General features: G+C 43.5%; 1 protein-coding gene across 4 annotated transcripts in view; it reads right to left on the minus strand.

The window, feature by feature from the left end:
- Positions 1 to 20,515, minus strand: part of USP15 (ubiquitin specific peptidase 15) — a 128,651-nt gene extending 108,136 nt beyond the window's left edge. For 2 of the 4 annotated variants that reach the window (XM_074942140.1, XM_074942138.1), the window contains exons 1-2: positions 20,347 to 20,515; positions 5,036 to 5,098 (exon numbers count right to left, since the gene is read on the minus strand). In XM_074942140.1, coding sequence (XP_074798241.1) covers positions 5,036 to 5,098; positions 20,347 to 20,435 — 152 coding nt within the window. In that variant the 5' untranslated portion in view covers positions 20,436 to 20,515. The remainder of the gene's footprint in view (positions 1 to 5,035; positions 5,099 to 20,346) is intronic. The other 2 variants (XM_074942141.1, XM_074942139.1) reach the window with 1 other exon arrangement.
- Positions 20,516 to 23,014: the final 2,499 nt, after the last annotated feature.

Consider the following 23,014-nt stretch of genomic DNA (forward strand, 5'->3'; position numbering starts at 1 on the left):
ATCACACGTACCACTAAATGTGCAAGGAAAGCCTCTCAATCTCCCATTCCAAGCTCTTTCCAAAACTCTCCTGTTAGCGGCTTCTGTTTGGGGCCTCATGAGTTAGCCTAGCAAGTGACATTTCATACCAAGTCTTCTCTGATTAGCTCAGCTTCATCAACCACCACCACCAGAGAGTGATTAGCCACTGAGGGCATGTCCACATTGCAATCAGTCACTTGCAGCTGGCCCATGTCAGCTGACTGGCTTCCAGGGATTTGGCTGTGGGGCTGTTTAATTGCAGTGTAGACTTCCGGACTGAGGCTTGAGCCTGGGCTCTAGGACCCTGTGAGGCGGAAGGGTCCCAGAGCTCAGGCTGATGCAATTAAATAGCCCTGCAGCCCAAGCCCCAGTCGCCCCAGTCAGCTGGCATGGGCCAGCCAGCATGGGCCAGCCATGGGTTTTTAATTGCAGTGTAGACCTATCCTGAGAGATTTTACACAGCTGGCTTGACCCAAGCTTTGAGGGCTAGAGCCATCTCACTCTTGCTATTTAAAAATCTCAATATTTTATTCTAGAAATATTATCTGGTTTCATTAGGTCAGTTTATTCAATCTTTTATTTCCAACCATTTCATCTTTAAGCATCTTGAGTGATGCTTACACCAATGCTTGGTAATCACTGAACACTAATTGCTCACTTGCAGTATTCTCAGCAGCTTTCAGGTTTACATCAATTTGACTGAGAAACAGCGAATGCAAAATTATAAATACTGAAAAGATTAGCTACCACTTTTATATAGAAGAATGTTATCCGATATCCTACCTTCCCAAATTTTGGAATTTCCGGTAAAGCAGAGCTTCCCAACAATTCACAAATCTGCCAACTCTTTTCTTCAACATCCAATGACAGTTAATTTTACCCACTAGCCACAATTCTCTCATCTCCATGCATTGCCCTTCCGGTTTGAACTTCTACATTAGAAGAATCTGTTCAGCCTTCCCTTTAATTTAAAGTTGTAAATTATAATTTGAATACTCCTAAAATGTTATTTCATGTATAAAATTTTTTGAAATGTTATATTCATATAAACACTTCAGTGTGGTAAAGAAAAAATGAAAACTAAAAAGCACACAATTGAGTTTTTTTCCTTGAAAATACGAAATAGCTGAGTTTTTCAGAACCCAATGTTTATAATGAAGTTAAATGTTACAACAGTAGGGCATAAGGATACTGGAATTGAAGATGATCAGGTTGCATGGAGAAATAAAAGTTTAACCTGAAAAAAATGAGATCTGTAACTAATGTATTCTCTCTCTCCACTGTGACAGGGTCAGGCCAGATGGCTACAGGAGAGTGACAGAAGGCAGATATATCGGCCCCAGGTTAAGCAAGTCCTTTTCCCCGGGAAAGGTCACAGGGAAGGTTCCAGAACAATCAGGAACTTTCTGGAAACAATTAAGGCAGACAGGCTGATTAGAACACCTGCAGCCAATCAAGAAGCTGCATGAATCAATTAAGGCAGGCTAATCAAGGCACCTGGGTTTAAAAGGGAGCTCACTTCAGTTTGTGGTGTGCATGTGAGGAGCTGGGAGCAAGAGGTGCAAGAAGCTGAGAGTGAGAAGCACAAGCATCATCAGACATCAGGAGGAAGGTCCTGTGGTGAGAATAAAGAAGGTGTCGGGAGGAGGCCATGGGGAAGTAGCCCAGGGAGTTGTAGCTGTCATGCAGCTGTTACAGGAGCCACTGTAGACAGCTGCAATCCACAGGGCCCTGGGCTGGAACCTGGAGTAGTGGGCGGGCTCGGGTTCCCCCCATCCCTCCAACTCCCTACTTGATACCGGAGGAGTTGAACTGGACTGTGGGTTCCACTAGAGGGGACAGTCTCTGGCCTGTTCCCCGATCCACCAGATGGATCAGCAGAAACTGCGGGGATTGTTCTTCTTCCTTTCCCCATGCTGGCCAGTGATGAGGCTAACTGAGTGAACGGCACATTTGAGCCACGAAAGTGGCCAAACTGAGGGCTGCCATGAACCTCTGAGGCGAGAAAAATCCACCAATAAGCACAGGACCCACCAAGGCAGAGGAGAAACTTTGTCACACCACTTTTCTTGGATGTTGTGTCCCTCTGCCTGCTCTGTTAAGATTGATGCTTTCTGGTCGAGGAGCTGACTAATCCTCTGTATGCCTAAGTACATTTTGAGCATAACCACAACATAAATACTACTACCACCACCACCATGGATAAAAAACTGGGTGGACTAAACCAATGAAGCACAGTGCTCTGTTCTACCATACAAGTCAGAGAATAGCAATTTCCTAAAAATGCTTTAAGTTTTTGGATTGTTTGCAACTCAAAGTGAATACAACAGCTCAATTATCAAATCCACACACTGATCATTTTAGAGACTTTTTTGCAGATATATAATACCTTAGTCTAATGAAATTGCATCTGAAGGTTTAAAAGCATCTCAGGGACTACTTGACCATATTAATTCTGTACATCTGGGAAACTCAGTTCAGAGCAGAGAATTTCTTTGTTTCACGTGCAACTTACCAAACTTGTAATACATGATTCCAACATTCAAAAATAGGGAAATATTAATCCAGAACATTTTCTGGTCTGCACAAATACTGATGATTCAGTTATTTTTTTTCCAGTTAGTTACACTGATTGCAATACAGTCAACAATTCATGTTTTCTACGACACAATAAAAATTCAGTTGACAACTACAAAACATCACTGAAATTGGCGAATGTTCTGCCAAATCTGTATCACAAATTGGCAGCATGCATCTTTGCAAGCCCTTTTCTGCTAAAGATGAATATGACAGGAGAATAATTCTGACAGAGGAGTACTATAAGTAATCAGAAGATTTGTGTGCACTTTAGCTCTGAAGCTTAGTATTTACAAGTTAATGTCATGGCTGTAATGTGACGAGGCACAATAATTTTCTCGTAAAGCAATCTTTGTTAAATGATTTTCCTGGTGAACAGCAAATTTAGGATCCAGATTAAGAAATTGTAGTGTTGTAAATAATAAGTGTTAAATATAAAAAGTGCTGTGTAATTTGAGAAAGAGGTCCATATTCAACACTCTTTTTTCAAGCAAAATTTGTTTCAACTTCCATGAACAAGAAATTCTAAATAGTTACCCATACATACTTCAGAAGAGACATTTAATTATGCTATATTCAGAAGTCATGTACTCCACTATTATTTTCCAAGCATGGCCTACCAAAATGAATGTTTATTCTTCTTGATTTAGCTATTGCTCTAATGAGAGATCTTATTTTCCAGACAATTACTCTTTTCACAAAAGCTCTATCTACATAGCTGGCCCATGCCAGCTGACATGGGTTTGTGGGGCTCAGGCTAAATGGGCTGTTCCACTGCTCGCCTGGAAGTCCACACAGTTCTTTGCTGTGTATATGTACCCAAAAGAGGTAACAGGAAAGAGGAAAATTCATTAAAATTGAGATGACTGCTGTTTGATCACTACTTTGACATGCATGTAGGTATCGATGTCAAAACACTAAGTAATTTGCGTACTGAAAACAAACTATTTTGAAAATAAATTGCGCATGCTTAAAAAAAACCTACTATCTGTACAAAACCAGTTGGGGATGTTGCATGTATAAATTCTTAAATTAATATCATTCTCAGATGTTAATTAGAAAGTTCAATCCAAACCAATTTCTTTCAGCTCCTAGAGTTCATAGCAAAACTACTTGAAATAATTTCAATAATGGTGAAAGTAGCAACTTTGATTATTAAGCAGCATTACCATATGACAGAAGCAATTTTGTATCTCTATAAATACCTGTTCTTAAATGAGAAATGAAATACTACTTTTTTCAGTAAGGTTAAGAATATTGGAAAGAGTACAACCAAATGCCATGATTTTCCATCCCTAATCAGGAAAGATTTACTATGTTAAAGACAGAATTACATTATCTGTACTATAACCCCTATCATACTCCGTTATGGAATTAACCAACAAAAGCACTTTAAATATATATATATGAAACCATCTGACTTTGAGGAGTGAAGGAAAAGAGTAGGAAAATCAGAATTTTAGAAAAAAAATTGTAGACCCCAATACTGCAAATACATACACTTGTGAATGGTCTCATTATGTTCAGTAGGACTGCTCGCATGCACAAAGTTAAACATGTAAGTGTTGGCAAGATTTGTAGCACGGATGTTACATCATCCGTAAGGCATAATGAAGTGATAGGACATCAAATATTACAGAGAAGTAATTAACAAAACTCTGGTCAATTCTACTACTGCCATTCCAGAGGCTGGAACATAACATGGAGTCCTCGAGCATTTTCGCATAAATCCCAGTAGCACCCTTTTTTTCAAATACTGTCAACAAAAGGGACAAAGCTTTTCACCGCTGCCCGTGGACTTAACTGATAACACCTGCCATTCTCATCTTTCATACTTATTTCTGGCCGCAGGTTTCTGGTAATCATACACATGGCTTGTAAAATATACCCTAGTAAAGACTTTTCCATGGAGTGTGTACAAATATGGTATTTTATTAAAAAGCAATCTAAGTTATGCTTCCTGTCTAGCACTTCTAATAGGAAAATCATAATATGACCTTAACGTGAAAAGCGCTATACAAAAAGACAAGTTATAATACCATGGAATTACAGAAAAGGAATGGGCAACAACAAACTACAAGTGAAAGGCTACGGTTTTCAACTGTCTCTTTCCTCCATCGGTATTATTTGGTATCCTGTTTTTAAAATTATTTTTAATTTAGTCCACACTGTACATTGTCTTTAGCAGAAGTAGTAAATAGGTGGACCATGGGTGAAATCCGGACCATCAGATGCTTTTGAATAGACCTTGAAATCTTTTCGTTTCTCATTATTAATTTATTATTTTCTCTGGAGTCTGGACTTTGACTATATCTTGACCAAGAAATTTGGACCTTGACAAAAAAATAACTGACTATCCCACCCCTTTAGGCTAAGAATTGTTTAAATTACAAATACTCTGCAAAATAATTTATTCTGCAAAGTTAAAGCATTTTACCTATGCTCTCTCCAAATATGGCTTGAAACAGCCAAGATTTCTTCATAATTGTTGTAAACCAAACTGAAGTTAAAAAGAAGAAGACATTAAAACAAATATAGTGTATTAGCATAAACATGAACTGAGTGTATTAGAACATAAAGAAAGCCATATTGGGTCAGATCAAAGCTCCATCTAGCCCAGTATCCAATCTTCCAACAGTGGCCAATGCCAGGTGCCCCAGACAGAAGGACCAGAACAGATGATCAAGTGCTCCACTCCCTCTTGCTCATTCCCAGCTTCCAGCAAACAGAGGCTAGAGGGACACCATTCCTGCCCATCCTGACCAATAGCCATTGATGGACCTATCCTCCATGCATTTATCTAGTTCTTTTTTGAACCCTGTTATAGTCTTGGCCTTCACAACATCCTCGGGAAAAGACTTCCATAGGTTGACTGGCATTGTGTGAAGAAATACTTCCTTTTGTTTGTTTTAAACCTGCTGCCTATTAATTTCATTTGGTGATCCCTAGTTCTTGTGTTATGAGGAACAAACAGTTCTTTATATACTTTATCCACACCAGTCATGACTTTATAGACCTCTATCATATCCCCTCCTTAGTCGTCTCTTTTCCAAGATGAAAAATCCCAATCTCATTAATCTCTCCTCATACAGAAGCTGTTCCATAACCCTAATCATTTTTGTTGCTCTTTTTGAACCTTTTCCAATTCCAATATATTGATGAATTATACCTTTACAAATATGTAGCCAGGCTGGCTGCCAGTGTCCTTTTGCCTCATCAATTACTTGAATTTAAGCATCTTCATACTAATCTACATAGTATAAAAAGCATAGATTTTTAGAACTATTTTTTTATAACCCTGTGTATACTGATGACTAAGAAACATTGCAGCACTTATGTAGGAAAGTCAAATGAGAAGTCTCAATAAATTTTCATAACCTTGGCAAAGAATTATCAGTTCATGACTTTATATTATATACAAACATATCCCATATTTGGGAAAGCTAACAATATTACCCATGCAAATTGCATATGTATACATCCTCAACTAGGGAGAATTAGGAACAGCAAAATTGGAATAAATGTTAATATTCCAGTTTCTTTCATTTGAATTTACAGGAATACAGAATGAGGTTTTATCACAAATTTTGTATGTATGCGACCATTACTTAGACAACAGAAAATAAATTCAGCAAGTAAAAAGATAAATTCAAGAAGCTTTAATGTGTAACAAATTTTACAAATATACACCATTCAACGACATTACCTAGTATACAAAATAAAATAACTGAAATCTAACGAAGGGTTTTGTTTCATTTATTTTCCTCTACATTTTGAAGTGCACTCAGTTTTTTTCATATAAAGAAAACGGGTTTACTGTACATTATGAATCAATGACATATTGCTGGTACGGTACCAATGATGGTTACAAAAAAGTCTTATTGCACAGTTTGTCTTAATATGTAATTGATACCAATACACTTAAATAATATGACCAGATGTCTATTCTATTCTGCTGTTGTGCAATATCTAAAGGTTATTTTTCTTCAGTTGTATACCACTAGTTAATCAATTTTTTAAAAATTAGATTTATGCTGCCTGATAGGTCATTCACCGGATTTCACAATCAAAATGCTTAGCCTGAATATGTAACAGAAGTTAGTTTATGCAAATTCACTGACTTCACCACACTGAGCCACAGGGAGAATCACCCTTTGAACTTGAGACATTTCACGTTCAACAGCAAAACTGTGCAAATTGTCCAGAGCTTGTCACCTGTCCCCCTCCCCTTTATTCTGAGCAAGTACAGATGAAGCAACACTTGGATAACAAAGACAAACTATCACAACTGTACTGCTGGAAGTAAAACGGGACTCATGTTTAAAGTGACAACATCCAGTCTTTGTTCTTGCAGGATTTCAAGTTAATATTCCATAATAAATATGAAAACAAACAAATATTATTTATGTTCCATGCCTATGTCAATGGTTAACTTAAATTACTGTATAATTAAGAGAAACTATGGTTAACTAATCTGTTCACTTGTTTCTACTTCTTAAAAGACATGTACCTAACTCTCTACAGAATTCATGAGCTGCAGACATGTGAGAGAACTGTGTAATGAATTGTTAGTCAAATATGTATACTAAACCTTAGAGAACTGATTATTGCATATTTTATAATTAAGGCTACGATATAGTCATGGGTATTTTTAAGTAAAAGTCATGGACAGGTCACGAGTAATAAACAAAAATTCACAGCCCGTGATCGGTCCATGACTTATACCTGTGATTAAATCTTGGGGGGAGGAGGGGGTGGGTGGGAGGGGGAACCAGGGGGCCCGCTGCCCAGGGCCAGTGAAGCATTGCTGCTCTGGCCGTCCAGGAACTGCTACCTGGAGCCGCCAGAGCAGCGGCTGGTGTGGCTGTCCCAGGGGGCCACCTGAGCAGCTGAACCCAGAGCTAGCTACTTTGGCAGCCCTGGCGTCAGCCACACTGGCCCCTGCAGAAGTCACAGAGGTCACGGAAAGTCACGGAATCCGAGGTGAGTTTTTTTCTTGATGTCAATGGGAACTAGAACTGGGCCATCCAGAGCACATCATAATCTTATGCAATCAAATATAGATAATAGTAGCAATTGTGAAGCTAAGTACTTTTACAGCAACACAACCTACTTTCAATTCTAAAGTGCTTATCATTCATGGATCTCAAAGCCCCCTAGGGCTAAGGACTCATCAGGCTGACACAGTTAAGGCACATCAATTTCATAGCCAATGGTTAAGGATACAATTCTGTCACTGGCATCACAGATTGCAGGACTTTCTGGGACCTCTGAGACTTTTTCTGGGACTGGAGCAGCGGCCCGCGGGTCCAGGTCACCCCCTGCTGCAGGATCAGCAGCTGGGCTAGAGCAGCTGCAGGCCCCGGCAGCCCTCTGTTTGCCCTAGGATATTTTTAGTAAAAGTCAGGGACAGGTTGCAGGCTTCCGTGAATTTTTGTTTATTGCTTGCGACCTGTCCCTTTTACTAAAAATACCCATGACAGAACCTTAACCTTATCAATGGTATGCAAGGGAATGATGTGGCCAGCATTACAACTGACCATCTTTGACTGTCCTAACCCAACGCATCATGGGAGGTTACTTACCTATAACTGGAGGTTCTGTGAGACACGTGATCCCTATTGTATTCCACTGGGGTTACGCGTATGTGCCCGGAGCCGGAGCTTTTCAAAGTACTAGTGTCTGTTGGTCCATCCATGAGCACTTGTATCACCTCGTGGTTTCGCCCAAGACGATACAGTGCAAGTGGCCCAACCATGACTTCAGTTCCTTCTCCACCGCAGATCTGCAGCAGAGGGGGAGGGTGCGGCTGCAATACAGATAGGGACCACACATCTCAAAGAGCCTCCAGTTACGAGTAAGTAACCTCCCCTTCTTGTTCTTTGAGTGATGTTCCCTATTGTATTCCACTGAGGGTGATCATCAAGCAGTACCTAGCTAGGAGGAGGGGGCGAGAAAGATGGCGGAACTGCGGAACAGAAGATCGCTGTGCCGAATGACGCATCTGTTGGGATATGTTAGTGTTAAGTAAAGACCTGGGTAACCACTAGCGTGGTATTAGGGAGGAAGGCACCGTCTCCTCGCTTAATAGATAAAGTGCTATCCCTCTCCCTTCCCTTCTGCTTGTTAAGGATTGATAAGCGTTGCAGCTGCATAAGAAATGTGGGTGTCTAAAGAATACCCTTTGTGTAAAGAAGTGTTATCTCCCCCGTCCCTTCCTTTCCCAGCTGTAAACAGGAGCGGGTATAATTATATTCAGTATATAGCTATTACTATTCATTATATGGGCGTTCATATTATCAAATAAGGGTTTTGGGGGTGTTGTAATAAATGTGGGCATTTACATATTAACAAATAAGAGAGCGTGATGTGATTAACTCAGTGCTTACTCAACAACTGGGTCGAGGGGAACAAGTACTGCAATAAAGCAGCCGATCTACTCAATATGCCTCTGGGTCCTCCTGCTCATTCTCTATCATCATCCATTGCAGAATCATGCACTAGAGCATAATGAGAAGAAAAGGTGCGCACCAAACTCTACATGCCTGCCTTACATATGTCTGCAAGGGGCACATTGTGGAGCACGGTGGTAGTTGATGCTTGTGCTTTCGTAAAACGGACCCATATCCCACCTGGTGGAGACTGTCCTGATAGCTGATAGAGCGTGATGCACCCTGAGACCCACTTCAAGGCATTCTTGGTGGAGAGGGTCTGCCCTTTAATTCCCTTGACCATGGCAATAAATAATCTAAGAGACTTCCAGAAGGGCTTCATCCTTTGAAAATAAAAGGCCAAGGCCCTAAGGACATTAAGGGAGTGAAGCAGTCATTCCTTATGTGAGGCGTGTGGTTTGGGGAAGAAGGCTGGCAAATGTATGGTTAGCTGAGATGAAAGCGGGAAACCACTTTTGATAAGGACAAAGTTTCTCTGCACTTGTATCTATCAAAGAGTGAAAGGGAGGTCTACCATCATGGCTCCCAGATGGCCAACCCTTTCTGAAGAGAGGATAGCAACCAGCAAAGTGACCTTCATGGAAAGAAGAAAAAGGAAGGAGGTGACCAGGGATTCATTAAAGGACTAGGTTGAGGTCCCACTGCAGAGCGATAGGCTGAATGGGCGGGTATTTACATACAAGGCCCTTCCAGAATTGGGCAGCCAAAGGGTGGGTAAAAACCAAATGTCCCTCCACCAGATGGTGGAAAGTGCTCATAGCCACCGCATGCACTCTGATGAAGCTGAGAACAAGTCCTGAGGCTTTCAGATAGAGGAAATAGTCTAAAAGCATCAGGATGGACACAGCTTCGGGGGCAAGACCTTTCCGTTTAGGCACGTTTCACTTTTGGGTCCGTTAGCTTGGTAGAATCGTTTTGTGAAGTCCTTCCAGCTACAGGAGAGTACATCTCAGACTGCTGACGAATATTCTCATGCTAGTGGAGGTGTCCGTCCAAGAACCCACAGATGTTTCACGCTTGATCAGGGTGTCTGAGTCTGCCATTGTGTTGTGTGAGCAGTTCTGGAAACGTTGGCAAGGGAGTGGAGGATGATTCGACATGCAGAGAACCAGAGGAAATCAGAACTGTCAAGGCCAGAATGGAGAGATCAGGATGGCCGTCACCCTCTCCCACCGGAGTTTGTGAAGGATGTGTGGCACGAATGGTAGGGGAGGGAAGGCATAGTTGATACCGTCTGACCAGTCGACAACCAGGGCCTTGCCCTGTGAATGGGCACCGAATTCTCCCCTTGAGCGGTACTGAATGCACTTGATGTCAGTGCGTGATGCAAAGCGCTCCCTGACTGGAGTTCCCCATTGACCAAAAATGCCCACAATTGCCATATCATGCAGTTCACCATTTCTGGTTGGTTGCAAAGTTCCTGCTGAGTGCTTTGGCAATCACGTTTTGGGTGCCTGGTAGGTAGGACACTGACAAGAGGATATAGTGTGCAATGCACCAATTCCAGAGGTGCACTGCTTCCAAGCACAGTGCTGGGGATCTTGTGCCTCCTTGCTTATTTATGTAGTAAATCGTAGTGGTGTCGTCCAAGATGACGAGAATGGATGGACAGTAAAAATGCGTGGCATGACCTCCATACTGCCCAGACTTCCAGGAAGTTGATGTGCATCCTGGCTTCTCAAGCGACCCAAGTTCTCTGTGTCATGCAATCTCCCGTGTGGGCTCCCCAGCTGTTATGATGGTCTCTCTCAGTGAGGATGGGAGGAAGGGCATTCTGGAGCAGACTTGGAGTGGGTCTTTCCACCATCAGAGAGAGGAGATGACTTCAGGGGGCGGGGGGGGAAATAGTGAGAACGGTGTCCAGGTGTTGGTGCATGGGGGAAATAGGCTCTTTGCAGCCACAGTTGTAGACAGCAGAAGCACAGGCAAGCAAAGACCATGACATACATGCACACTGCCATGTGGCCAAGGAAGGAAAGGCAAGTTCTGGCTGAGACTGAGGAGCTGGATGTCACTGAAGCGATCAGATGCAGTAGGCTCTGGAACCTGTCTTTTAGCACATAAGCATGTGCAGAGGTCGAGTTGATGCGTGCTCCAATGAACTCCAGGAACTGTGTAGGGTGCAAAATCAATAGCTAGACATTCACACTCACCCCTAGGGAGAAAAATAGTAGGAGTTGGGATGTAGATTCCCAAGCTTCCTTTCTGGATCATGCCACCAGCAGCCAGTCATCTAGGTAAGGGAAGACAAGGGACTCCTTGCTATTGGAGGTGAGCCACTACCACAGAGAAAAAAAACTTTTGTGAAGGCTCGTGGAGCAGCAGTAAGTATGAACAGGAGGACCCTGTATTGGACGTGTCAAAGACCAGTGAACAATCTGCGGATTGAGTGAATGTTGACATGGAAGTAGGCGTCTTGCATATTGACAGCCATAAACCATGTCTTTTTCTAGCAAACTAATGATGGCTGCAAGCATCACCATGAGGAACTTCAGCCTGCAGGCGGAACTGCCTCCATCCACTTTCTTCTTGGGCAGCTAGATATATTTGGAATAGAACCACATGCCCTGAAAGGCTGTAGGGATTGCTTTTACTGCTCCTCTCTGCTGCAGGGAGTTCACCTCTAGGGTAAGAGTACTGTCATGAGAGTGAGCCCTGAAACAAGATAAGGGCAAGGGATGTGGAGGAGGCAGTGTCAAACTAGATCATACAGCTGTGTCGAACATCATCCAGGACTCACTTGTCTGTTATTGCGCTCCATGCTGGTAGAAAGATTTTGAGATGGCCCCAAAAGGGGATGGTTGGCAAGAGTATTGGGTGCAAAGTAGTTGATGGCTCTCTAGATGCACTCAGAAATATTACTTATGTGAAAACTGGGTGTGCTGCATGGAGGACTGCATCAGCAGACCAGGTGAATGAGATCTGTGAACCTTCAGGTGCTTTTGTGGAGATTCTTAGGCACATTGGTGGTGGAACTGGAGAGTTCCACAGTGTTGTGTAGACAGTAAAATTTTCATTTTGGCATATATATGACTATGGATCACAAGGTGGTTCTAGAGTCTCAGTGAATCATCTATCTCCTGATTAAAGAGGTGCAATTCATCAAAAGGGAGGTCCTCAATTGTGTTCTGTACTTCTCCAGGGAAGCCTGGAGGAATGTTGCCAGAATTGTACAGCCATTCTAGCCAATACCAATGCACGCAAGATATCTAGCAGTTGGTGCTGACTCTCCTGCACCTCCTCCAATGGGATCTAAAGAGCATTAGCAGCTCCTGAAATTGATGATAGTTGTCTGGGGGAGAGGAAGGCATCGACAATACATCTGGCGATGATGAGAGGAAATTCCTCCGGATCCATCAGTATGGTCAGAGCTGGGCTGATTGGCACATTAAGAGCCAGGGTTGGACTCACTGAATGACAGGGTGGTGAGACAGGGGATTCCTCATGGGTTGAGCAAGATGGTTCTGAAGGTGAATACTGGGGCCACGCGCTCCAATAAGGTCAACTTGGTTGATCCTGCTGTTGCTGTAGCAGTGCCCATGGAACCAGTTACCAGTGGCTCCTGGGCTGAGGCAAAGGGGAATACTGCCATGGTGGTGTCAGAACCTTCCAATCCCTTTGGAAGAGAAGTAGCAGACCATGTGTAGTACCTGAATCCTCAGACTCAGAGGAACCAGAGTCCTGAAAGAATGGGGGTGCCAATGAACCAGGGTGTGTTGTAGCAGCATGACCAGAATGCAGCAGATGCAACATAGGAGAGGGGGCCTTTTTAGTAGGCAAATGGAATGGAACATGCAGAGACCTCATCCATTCTAGGACAAACAGATCATGAAGCCCAGGAGCACATCCGAGTCTCCCCAGCGTCAACGGCAGCTAAACCATGGACAGAACCAGGGCCAGCAAGGGGACCTGCCTCAAGGCCAATGAATCATGCTGCATCAGCAGACCTGATGCAGGAGGGGTGCGTGCTTCAGGAACTGGGACCGGCAGATCCAGTGAACGATGTGTTTTCTTGTCACTCTTGTGGGCCTTGAAATGTGGCGCTCCTCTGTGGCCAGAATTTGTGGATGGTGTAGCATCTTTCTGGGATCTGGAGGAAGACTTACTGCCATGCTTATGTGCATGCTTCCGTGTTTCATAGCTAGGCCCCAGTGTGGGGTCCATAGAGCTGGTACCAGCGGAACCAGATTGGGACTCCAAGGTAGGAGGTACACTCCTGGACTACCCAGGATGATATACAGGGAGGGAGCAGGGGAGGTTCCCTGGCCAGGATCCAACTGCCAGCCCAGAGTGAGCTCCATGATGAACTTCTTAAGGCGTAGGGCCTTGCCTTCCCAGGTGCAGGCAGGGATAGAGAGGCAGATACTGCACCTGGACGCAACAGGGGCTTCTCCAAAGCAGTACAGACAGCATTGGAGCTCCTCACTGAGTGAAAACAAGTGAGGGCAGGAAGCGCAGACCTTGAATCCTGGCGTCTTCGGCATAATCCGGTACTCCAGATATGGGTGCTTGGGGGACAGGGGGTTGGTTTGGCAGGAAATCGCCGAAGCAGCATCCCAAAGTCCTTAATCGTATAAAAATTACTACAAACACTAAACTACAAAAAAAAAAAAAATCAGTAAAATCCTAACTACGTACAAGAATAAAAACAAAGTTTTTCTGGAAAGTCCATCACCAAGGACAAGAGAAAAGCAGAAGCTCTGACTCAAGCCATGCAGTGGTGAGAAGGAATTGAAGACATGATCAGTCCACCCCGCCCTTTATCATCTCAGGCGAAAGCACAAATGTGATACAAAGGCACATGCACCAATGCACACTACTACTTCAAAAAGCTCCAGCTCTGGGCTCATGAAGCATGAGCACAACCCTCAATGGAATACAATAGGGACCATCACTCGAAGAAAAAGGTACCATTTTGCACGTGGGTGAACTGGATGTGGCCTTTCAGTGTGAAATCAAGCAATACTGAAACCCACAACCTTCACTGTAGTTGAGCATCTTAACCACTAGCAATTGCAACTTGTACTATGGAACTGCAAAGTATTACTATAGCATATGCTTGGTCATAAAGGTTTATTTAGGGGTTTTTATTATATCCCCAACATTTAACAGCTTATACATTTCTAAAATAAATCCTTTATGGCTGATATTTTCCATGCTTACTCTCAGTCCAAAAGTGAGTGTTTTCCTCTTCTTTTTAATGTTTGAGTCAATTCTTTTAAGTCATTTTGAGGGTGAATTAAGTTATTCTTACACTGAGAAGAGTGAGGGTTTTTTTGCCCACAACTCTAAATGATTTACTATTCTGACTACAGTAGAACAAAAATTGCCAGGTGCTTCCTAAATATAAGTTTCATAATTTTTAAGCTGCTCCAAGGATTAATGACGCTCTGTTAAAAAATCTCCACCTCAGTTGTAATCTGAATTTGTCTATCTTCACTTCAATTTCCAGCCACTGGGTTTTAAACCTGCATCTGAAAAAGAGCCCTTTATTAAATCAGATTTCTCCTCCCCACATAAGTATTTATAGACCATCAAGTCACCTCTTAACATTCTGTATGTGAAGATAAATAGATTAAGAATATGTCTATTCTACAAGTGCTACATTGGCATGTCTTTAGAATAGACACTTGCTACAGTGAAAGAAAGGGTTTCCCCATCATTGTAGTAAAATCCTTCCCTCGAAAGGCAGTAGTTAAATTGACAGATTAATTCTTCTATCAACCTAACAGGGTCTAGATTCTATACTAGTGTCTAAACAGGGAATTTTTCACATCCCTGAGCAACATTGCTAGGTTGACCTAAATTTTAGGTCTGTAGACCAGGCCTCAGTTTCAGTAATCTTACTGTAATCCAGGCCTCAAATAATTCTTGTAGCTCTTTTCTGGACTCATTACAAATTGTCAACATCTTTTTTGAAATATGACCACCAGATCGGGACATAATATCCTAGTAATGGTCTCACGAATGCTGTATACATAGACATAAAAAAGGTGTTATTACCAACTTGATATTCTGCTACTTATAAGGGAATTGCATTTATTTTCTTAGCCACCACACTGGGACCTCAAATTCGGCTGGGTTACCAGCCATGAAACCTAAGTCCTTTTCTTAGTCACTTCTTTCCAAAATACAAGGTGCAAGCCCAGACCATAAACATCCCAGAATCTAAGATGAGAAAGAACATATGAAGAGGGTGCGGTAGAAAAGCTGTGGGGGGAAAACAGAGAAAATCACTTTTTAAAATAAAGCAACAGTGATTCCCCCTGGCACCCCAGAGAGCCAGTATTAGCATACATGGGGGAGAAAAGTGAAGGCAAGAATACCGGCCTTACAATCTAGCCCAGGGAAAGCACTTTGTGCATAAAGGAACAGCATAAGAGAATGTGAAGACATTTCCACGAGCAGTGGACATACCTGTGGCTGAGGCTATGTCACTGGAAGAGAAGAGGGTAACATGATAAGAAGCAGAGTTGGTAAGTAAGGAGAAGATGAGTTGTGAAGAGCCTTGCAGGCAAGGACAAGAAACCTGAGCTTGATATGGTGGGAAACAGGAAACCAAGGGAGGGATTTAAGGGGTAAGGATTGGCACCACAACAGGCAAGAAAGATGAATTTCACAGCCACGGTTGTAAACAATGGAGGTGATGCCAAGGAGACCAAGGAATAGGAGATTGTAGTAACCATGATACAAGATGATGAGACAAGAAGTTCCAGTGGTATGGAAAGAAAGAAATGGTCAGCTATTATAAATGCTACTGGTAAAAATTGGCAAGATTTGTACATGGCTTGGATCTGGGGTAGGAATAAATCAAGGATGTATCAAGGTTACAGAGCTGAAAGAAAAGGTGTATGGTTGTGACTTCAATAGTGACATCAGGAGGATGGGAAAAGAGGTAGGAAAGATAAGGTAAGAAGAAAGGTATTAAAAATGAATATTAACAGTCACTCATAATAAGAATTTCATTAAATGGCAGCACTTTTAAAACTAATAAAAGGAAATACTTTTTAAAAAAACATCTGAAACTCACTGCCACAATATTACTGAGACCAAGAGATCAGAATTTAAATAAAAGGACTAGACACTTGTATGGACTATGAGAATATCTACTATTACAATAGTTATATATTTTTTCAAATGGGGATTTAAAATCCGATGCTTTGTGGCATAAGCCAATCACTAACTGGCAGAGTTACGAAGAAACTTCCACAAAGGTCAGGTTATTCCCTTTCCAGGGTTTGAAAGTCTATGAAATTATGGAAGAAGTTTTAATTCAGTTAAGCAATCTCTATTCATTCCAGATTAATGTTCAGTGAAAGTTTGCAGATGACACAAAAACTGGGGGAGTGTTAAATAATAAAGAGGACAGGTCACTGATCACTTGGTGAACTAAGCACAAAAACAATACGCATTTTAATATGGCTCATTGTAAATGTATGTATTTGGGAACAAAGAATGCAGGCCATACTTACAGGAGGGGGCCTCTATCCTGGGAAGCAGTGTCACGCTGAAAAAGACTTTAGGTTTGTGGCAGATAATCAGCTGAACATGAGTGTTTTTTCTCCTGTTGATAATAGCTCATCTTAACTAATTAGCCTCTCAGTTTGTATGGCAATTTCCACCTTCTCTGTATGTATGTGTGTATATCTCTCTCTCTCTTCTTACTATATGTTCCATTCTATGCATCCAATGAAGTGGGCTCTAGCCCACGAAAGCTTATGCTCTAATAAATTTGTTAGTCTCTAAGGTGCCACAAGTACTCCTGTTCTTTTTGAGCTCCCAGTGTGATGTTGTGGCCAAAAGAGCTAAAGCGATCCTAGGATACATAAATGGCAAACTTGAGAAGGAGTAGGGAGGTTATTTTATCTCTGTATTTGGCACTGGTGGGACCACTGCTGGAGTACTGTGTCCACTTTTGGTGCCCACAATTCAAGAAGGATGTTGATAAATTGGAGAACGTTCACAGAAGAGCCATGAGAACCATTAAAGGCTAAGAAAACATTCCTTATAGTGATACAATGAAAGAGCTCCATTTATTTAGCTTAACAAAGAGACGGTTAAGGGGTCACTTGATCACAAGCTATAAGTATCTACATGGGGAACAACTACATTCCATATCCAAGTAGGAGGAAGGAGAGAGCTAGGATTCTTACCAGGATGTTATCTTTGGACCTTGTTTGGGAACTCCCTATTTCACATAAGCCTCTGGCTAGTAGGTGTTTTATAAATATGCATGTTCAACCACCATTCTCTATGTGCTAGAAGAAAGAACACGTAAGCCTGTCTTTTCCCTTCAGATGCTCCCAGCTGAGGTATTCACAACTCTAACACCAGAGTCCTAATGTGTGGGCGGGATGGTCTCACTAATCTACCTCTCGTCCATCATCCACATTTGAAATTCTCTCCCCATCATGATTACTCTAGCACTTTCCTCAAGCAGCAACAGAATTCTGCTGCCCACAAGAGTCTAAATGGCAAAGTTGAAACTAACCAATCTTGTAAATTTTACTATATTGGGAGTAGCAACAAAACTGTCAATAAGAGAAACAAGTTTTTATATCTTGGTATTGATATCAATTTCATTTGTACAGTATATCTATTTGGGGAAAGTATCAGTGTGCTATTTTAAAAATCACCAGGTGACCAATGTGAATCAAGTTTATTAATATGGTACAGGAAAAAGGTTCTATGAGATACCAGTCTCCAAAGAGCGGTCCTGTACAGCCATGTTACATTCACCTTATGCAGAAGGTGTGCTCCCCAAGTCACATCCCTAAAGCCATCTTTTTAAACCCTACTTATTCACCTAAAGGTACTATATAAGTCACCTGAAACAGGATTTAATTAATTAGCTTTTACCTTGTTTGTTTCTGGTACCATGGTGTACCCTTTATCTTTTCTTCTGAAACCATGTATTCCAGGTCATGATGCACCCTTATCTTTGTTCTGAGCAAATGCATTCCAGGTACTAAGCACCTCCTAGGTTCCTATGGGTAATTCCTGTTACCATGAAGAAATAATCACATGTCCTATACTTACAGTTTTCCTAGCTACTCCAGCCAAGGTTTACTTCAGCATAAATTATAAGGACAGCATTATAACAAAAGTACAAGCCAATCTGAGCTACATAACTGCTATACTACCTCTTAATAATATGTATGTTTAAATGCCAAACACATATATCGTGAATAGTATTATCAGAATAATATATAGGTATGCTAGCTAGGATATATCAGTCAACAAGCCCAAGCAGAATAAGTCAAAATAGAACATGGTATGATTTTTTTTTCAGCATCACTTACTTTTGTGTGAATGACTGCTGAAGTCCTGAATTATGATATGATGCTCTCTTCAGACCTTTTTTTTTTTTTTGTTTATAACAATAATGCTCAAGAAGCCACTACCCAATCTTTTCTGAATAAGTATTTAGTATGAAGTACTATAAAGGCATACCCCATTTTGTGAAACCAGAGCTTTGGAGCTGTGCTCCGGCTCTGCTCCAGCTCCAGGCAAAAACCTGCTGCTCCACTGCTCTGGAGCTGCTCCGCGCTTAAGCTCCGGGCTCCACTCCAAAGCCCTGTGTGAAACCTTAAAAATTTAGCTCAAATTAGCTTAAAAAGTTCTACCCACTAAGTTTGCCAATTTACCACATTACTATTTGAACATTTTATGTCAATTAGAGTTCATACCCATTTTGTACTTATTCAGCCTCTCACAATAATCAGGCTTTTTAGAAGTTTGTTTTACAATCATGCTAAATTTCAGATATAGTCCCTGATATTACATGCTGAGGAAAATGCAACAATTTTGACCACACTGTCATCCTAATATCTATCTAAATACACTGAATTTTTTAAACGTCCAAAAGATGACTTTCCTTAAACTTACTGTCTTATCCTCCTGTTTCTGCAGCCATATTACCGTCACAGTTAAATGAGTTTCTTCCATTTTGAACACTACTAGTTTGAGTGTAATTCTTTGCACTTAACACAAGTACCACTGTGACCAGTAATCTCTCTCAAACGAGAATTTTTTTTATAACCACCATTTCTCATTTTCAGTATTACTACTTTGTTAAATACACTTGTTCCCTTTTTCTAGATGCTTCTACTTTTGCAGAGTTTAAGACCAACTTGTTCTTATGTCAAGAAATGAATATCCACTCAGCACTCCATTTGAATAATGCATCAGAATATATGTATGGCTCTGACACATGCTGCAGTAGTACCACCATTAAATACCATATTTTAAGGAATTAGAACAACACTGAGTGGTGACATATTAAGTCAAAATGATGTAGATGGTCTACTTTAAGAGATCAAATTTACTTTTACATAAATCCAAATTTTGACACTTCATGGCTAAAGTGGGAGTGTGTGTGTGTGTGGGGGGGGGTATTAGTCCTCTGGAAGTATCAAGAATTTTTAAAATTGTCTTACTTGTGAGACAGTTTTCAGGGAACCAGAAATTTGAGAATTCTCAGTAACTGAACACCAAGTAAATAAAGGGAGTCACTAGACCTACCTTGTTCTTTATAAGCATGAAGATATCTAGGGCCGTTTGTATGATCTACTGATAATTAACAAGCTGCAACCTAAAGATGCAACACCTCACAAAACACCTTTTTCAACAACAAAAAACAGATTCAGGCTACAACTAAACAGCCCTGTCTGCTGGCATCTTCAGAGGGTTCACTATGGAGTGAGAACAAGAAGCTTGACCCGAGGCCAAGCATAATTGTGGGGAGATTTTTCTGGGTGCTGCAACTGGCAAATATGAAGCCTGTCACTGCCGGAAGGAGAAGGTGGGGCCGTTTCCCTGGTTTCTGTTTGAACAATAAAACCGGCACCTACGGGGGGAGGGATCGGGATCTGCTCATCGTCCTCTTCCCGGGGCCGGCCAAGTGCCCTGCAATACCAGGCCCCTCATTGTCCTGGGCACACGGGACTCGCCCGCCCACCCGGGCCCGTCACCAGAGCCGCAGGAGCGAGCTGCCCAGGGTGGCCCCGTAGGGCCATGCCCGAACCAGAGTTCAGGGACACAGGAAGAGTCAGCGCCGCCGACTAACGCTGCCACTGCCCAGCCCCCGCCTTCCCGCTGCGCTGCCCTCCCGGACCCGCGGGCAGTGGGCGCCCCCAGCGGAGGCCGAGTGCGGGGCCGGGCCGCCCCGGTTACCACCAGGGAGCCTGTCTCCCAGAGCGGCCCCTCCCTGCCTCTCACAGCCCCGGGGGTGGGCAGCCGCCTGCTCCGCTCACCCTAGGGCCCACCGCCATCCCCGGCCCGGCCCCTCCCTCACCAGGTGTCGCCCTTGCGCAGGGCGGTTTTGAGCAGCGCCGCTACGTCCGAGCGCTGGGTCTCCAGATCCGCCGCTCCTCCCTCCGCCATCTTCTTCCCCCGGCGGCAGCGGCGGCGGTGGCGGCAGCAGGGGCAGGAGCGGGCCGCGCTGCATGCTGGGAGTGACGCCAACCGGGGAGACGCCCTCCCCTCGCCATCACAACCCGAAAGCGGAGAAAGAGGGGAAACCGCCCGCCAGCTGGCGGCGCGGGAGCCGCTGCTGCCCCCTAGCGGGCGAGAGGACTCTCCGCTCCGCGTACGCCTTTGGGGGCGCTTGCCGCTGGCCCCACCTCGGGGACTCCCGCACCGCCTCGGCCTGGCGCTGGTCCGTGCCCCGCGGGGCTCGGGACCTGCTGCCGCCCAGAGCCCCGCCCCTGTGTGGGGGCCCGTCCCTGGGGCGCAGGGGGGCCTGGCGAGGCACCCAGCGAGTCCCTGGGTTGGAGAAGGCAGGCGGGCAGCGCGCTGTGGCTGCAAAACCAAGCCCCTACCCAGCCCTCGGCAAGCCCAAAGGGAGAACAGCTCTAAAGGGCGGGGAGGGGAGAGCTGGCTGCCGCCCTAAAGCATACACGGCTACCCCGGGGATAAAGCCACCAGACGTAACAACCCAGGTGGGTGAGGCAGTATCTTTTATTGGACCCACTTCTGTTGGCCACAGAGACTAGCTGTCAGGCTACACAGAGCTCTTCTTCGGCTCCGGGAAGGGTACTCCAAGTGTCACATCTAAGGTCTGAACACCTTTCCCAGGCCTCTGTGGCTTGAAAGCTTGGCAGAAGTGGGTCCAATAAAAGATATTACCTCACCCACCTTGTCTCTCTAATAGCCTGGGGCTTAGATGGCTACAACAACACTGTGTACAACAAAGGAATTTTAAAGTCAGAAGAGATTTTCAATGGGACTTGACATAGTCGTGCTTGGGAGACGTGTTGAAACTGGTAGCTGTTTGCCTGCTTGGTGTGCACATCAGAGTGTCTCCAAAGCATGGGCGGCAGGTATCATAGGCCATGGGAGGCTGTGCCTCCCCAAACAGTTTGGGTGGCCCCACCCACATTCTGCCCCCAGAAGGCCCCCTCCTGCAGTTCCTGATGCTCTGCCCTGGCCCAGGCTGGCTGGGGTGGAGCTGGCAGGGTTACCACGTGGACTCGGGGCAGCTGGCACTGGGGCCGTGCTGTCTGCCCAGCATTCAGACTGTGCCACCTGGCACTGCAGGGCTGGGGGTGCTGCAACCATTCTACCCGGGGCTGGGGGCACTCCAGCCATGCCACCTGGCTGCCCAGTGCTGGGGGGGCTGCGGTGGGGGTGCTCTGGGCTCTTGTGGAGGAGAGGGAGGGTCGGGGCCTCAGGCAGAAGAGGAGGGGCCAGGAGAATGCAGATAATTGAGTATACAAGAACAGACTGTTTGCTGAGGAGAGAACTGAAAAAAATTCAAAGGAAAACCAGTAATAAATGTACAGAAAGGAAATACACATTTTTTTGGCCAACATATCAGAAGCCTAATGGAATTGAGATAAGAATAAGAAAGATATCAGGACAGTCCTTGGCTGCTGCTATGGCCCTCCAGAATAGCTAGAGTATGTTTTGGTGATCAGCTGTTTTTTTAATTATCTATTTACTGGAATAAATGGGGGAAAGGGAAGGGGGAGCAACTGTTTCAGTAAACAGCAAGATTGTCTTTGTACATAGCTTGTTGCTCAAGGCTATTCTGGAACTAATATAAATGACCAATTCAACTGAAGTTGAGGAGCATGAGAGCTAGTGATTGTAGTGATGCTGCACAAAAGCTAATTTTTGACTTCTTGTAAGGGGATCAAGTTGACTGTTGTAATAATACTAAGGAAAGCCATCTCCACCTTCCTACCTAGTGCAGTGTTGAACAGTTAGTCATGGTAGTGATGAAGCATTTGATCCACTAATGAGTGGATTTGGAACTCTGTCTCAGCTGGAAATTTAGGGAGACTGCAAATGAAACTTTAATCTTTTGCACCCACGTGCAAGAGAGAGGTTGGCTTTTTACAAGGCTGTTCTTCAACAGAGTTATTGAGGTTACTTTATTTAATACTTGTAATATAATGTTTTAAAAGTGTTTTCCATAAAGATGTCAATACTTAGCCCTTACATGTATCTTATCTGTATCTTAAATGCTTTATGAATGTGAAGTAATAACAGTATAAAGTAATAAACCTCAGAAATTTAAACCTAAGTAATTCTCTGCCATGTGAAAGATGTTATGATTGTATTATAGATTTAAGAAATAAGAAGGGATAATAGTGAAGGAAAAAAATTCTGACAAATCAAAAGAGTTTTCCTTCTGACAACTCACTATCTAATAGATGTACAAGCTTACGCATGGGTGTAAACCCCTTCCCAGCAGTCACCACTGGCTCTTCTTTCAGGTAGTTGCACAGGTAACAGACTCAGAGGGCCACAGCCCAACTTGGGTTCAGGTGATCCAGTGGCACCAGGGCCAGGAAGGGGGTGTAGTGGGTCAGGTCACCACAAGGAATACCTTCACCTGCATGCCGTGGCGAATGGGCCAGAGCACGGTCAGCCCTATGGGATAGGAGCCATTGCAGACCGAGTGCTCTTCAATCAACAATCCCTAAAGGCCTCCCATCCCCCAGAGACAGGACCTC

The sequence above is a fragment of the Natator depressus genome, chromosome 1 (genome assembly GCF_965152275.1).
Source record: "Natator depressus isolate rNatDep1 chromosome 1, rNatDep2.hap1, whole genome shotgun sequence".
In the NCBI taxonomy this organism is placed as follows: Eukaryota; Metazoa; Chordata; order Testudines; family Cheloniidae; genus Natator; species Natator depressus.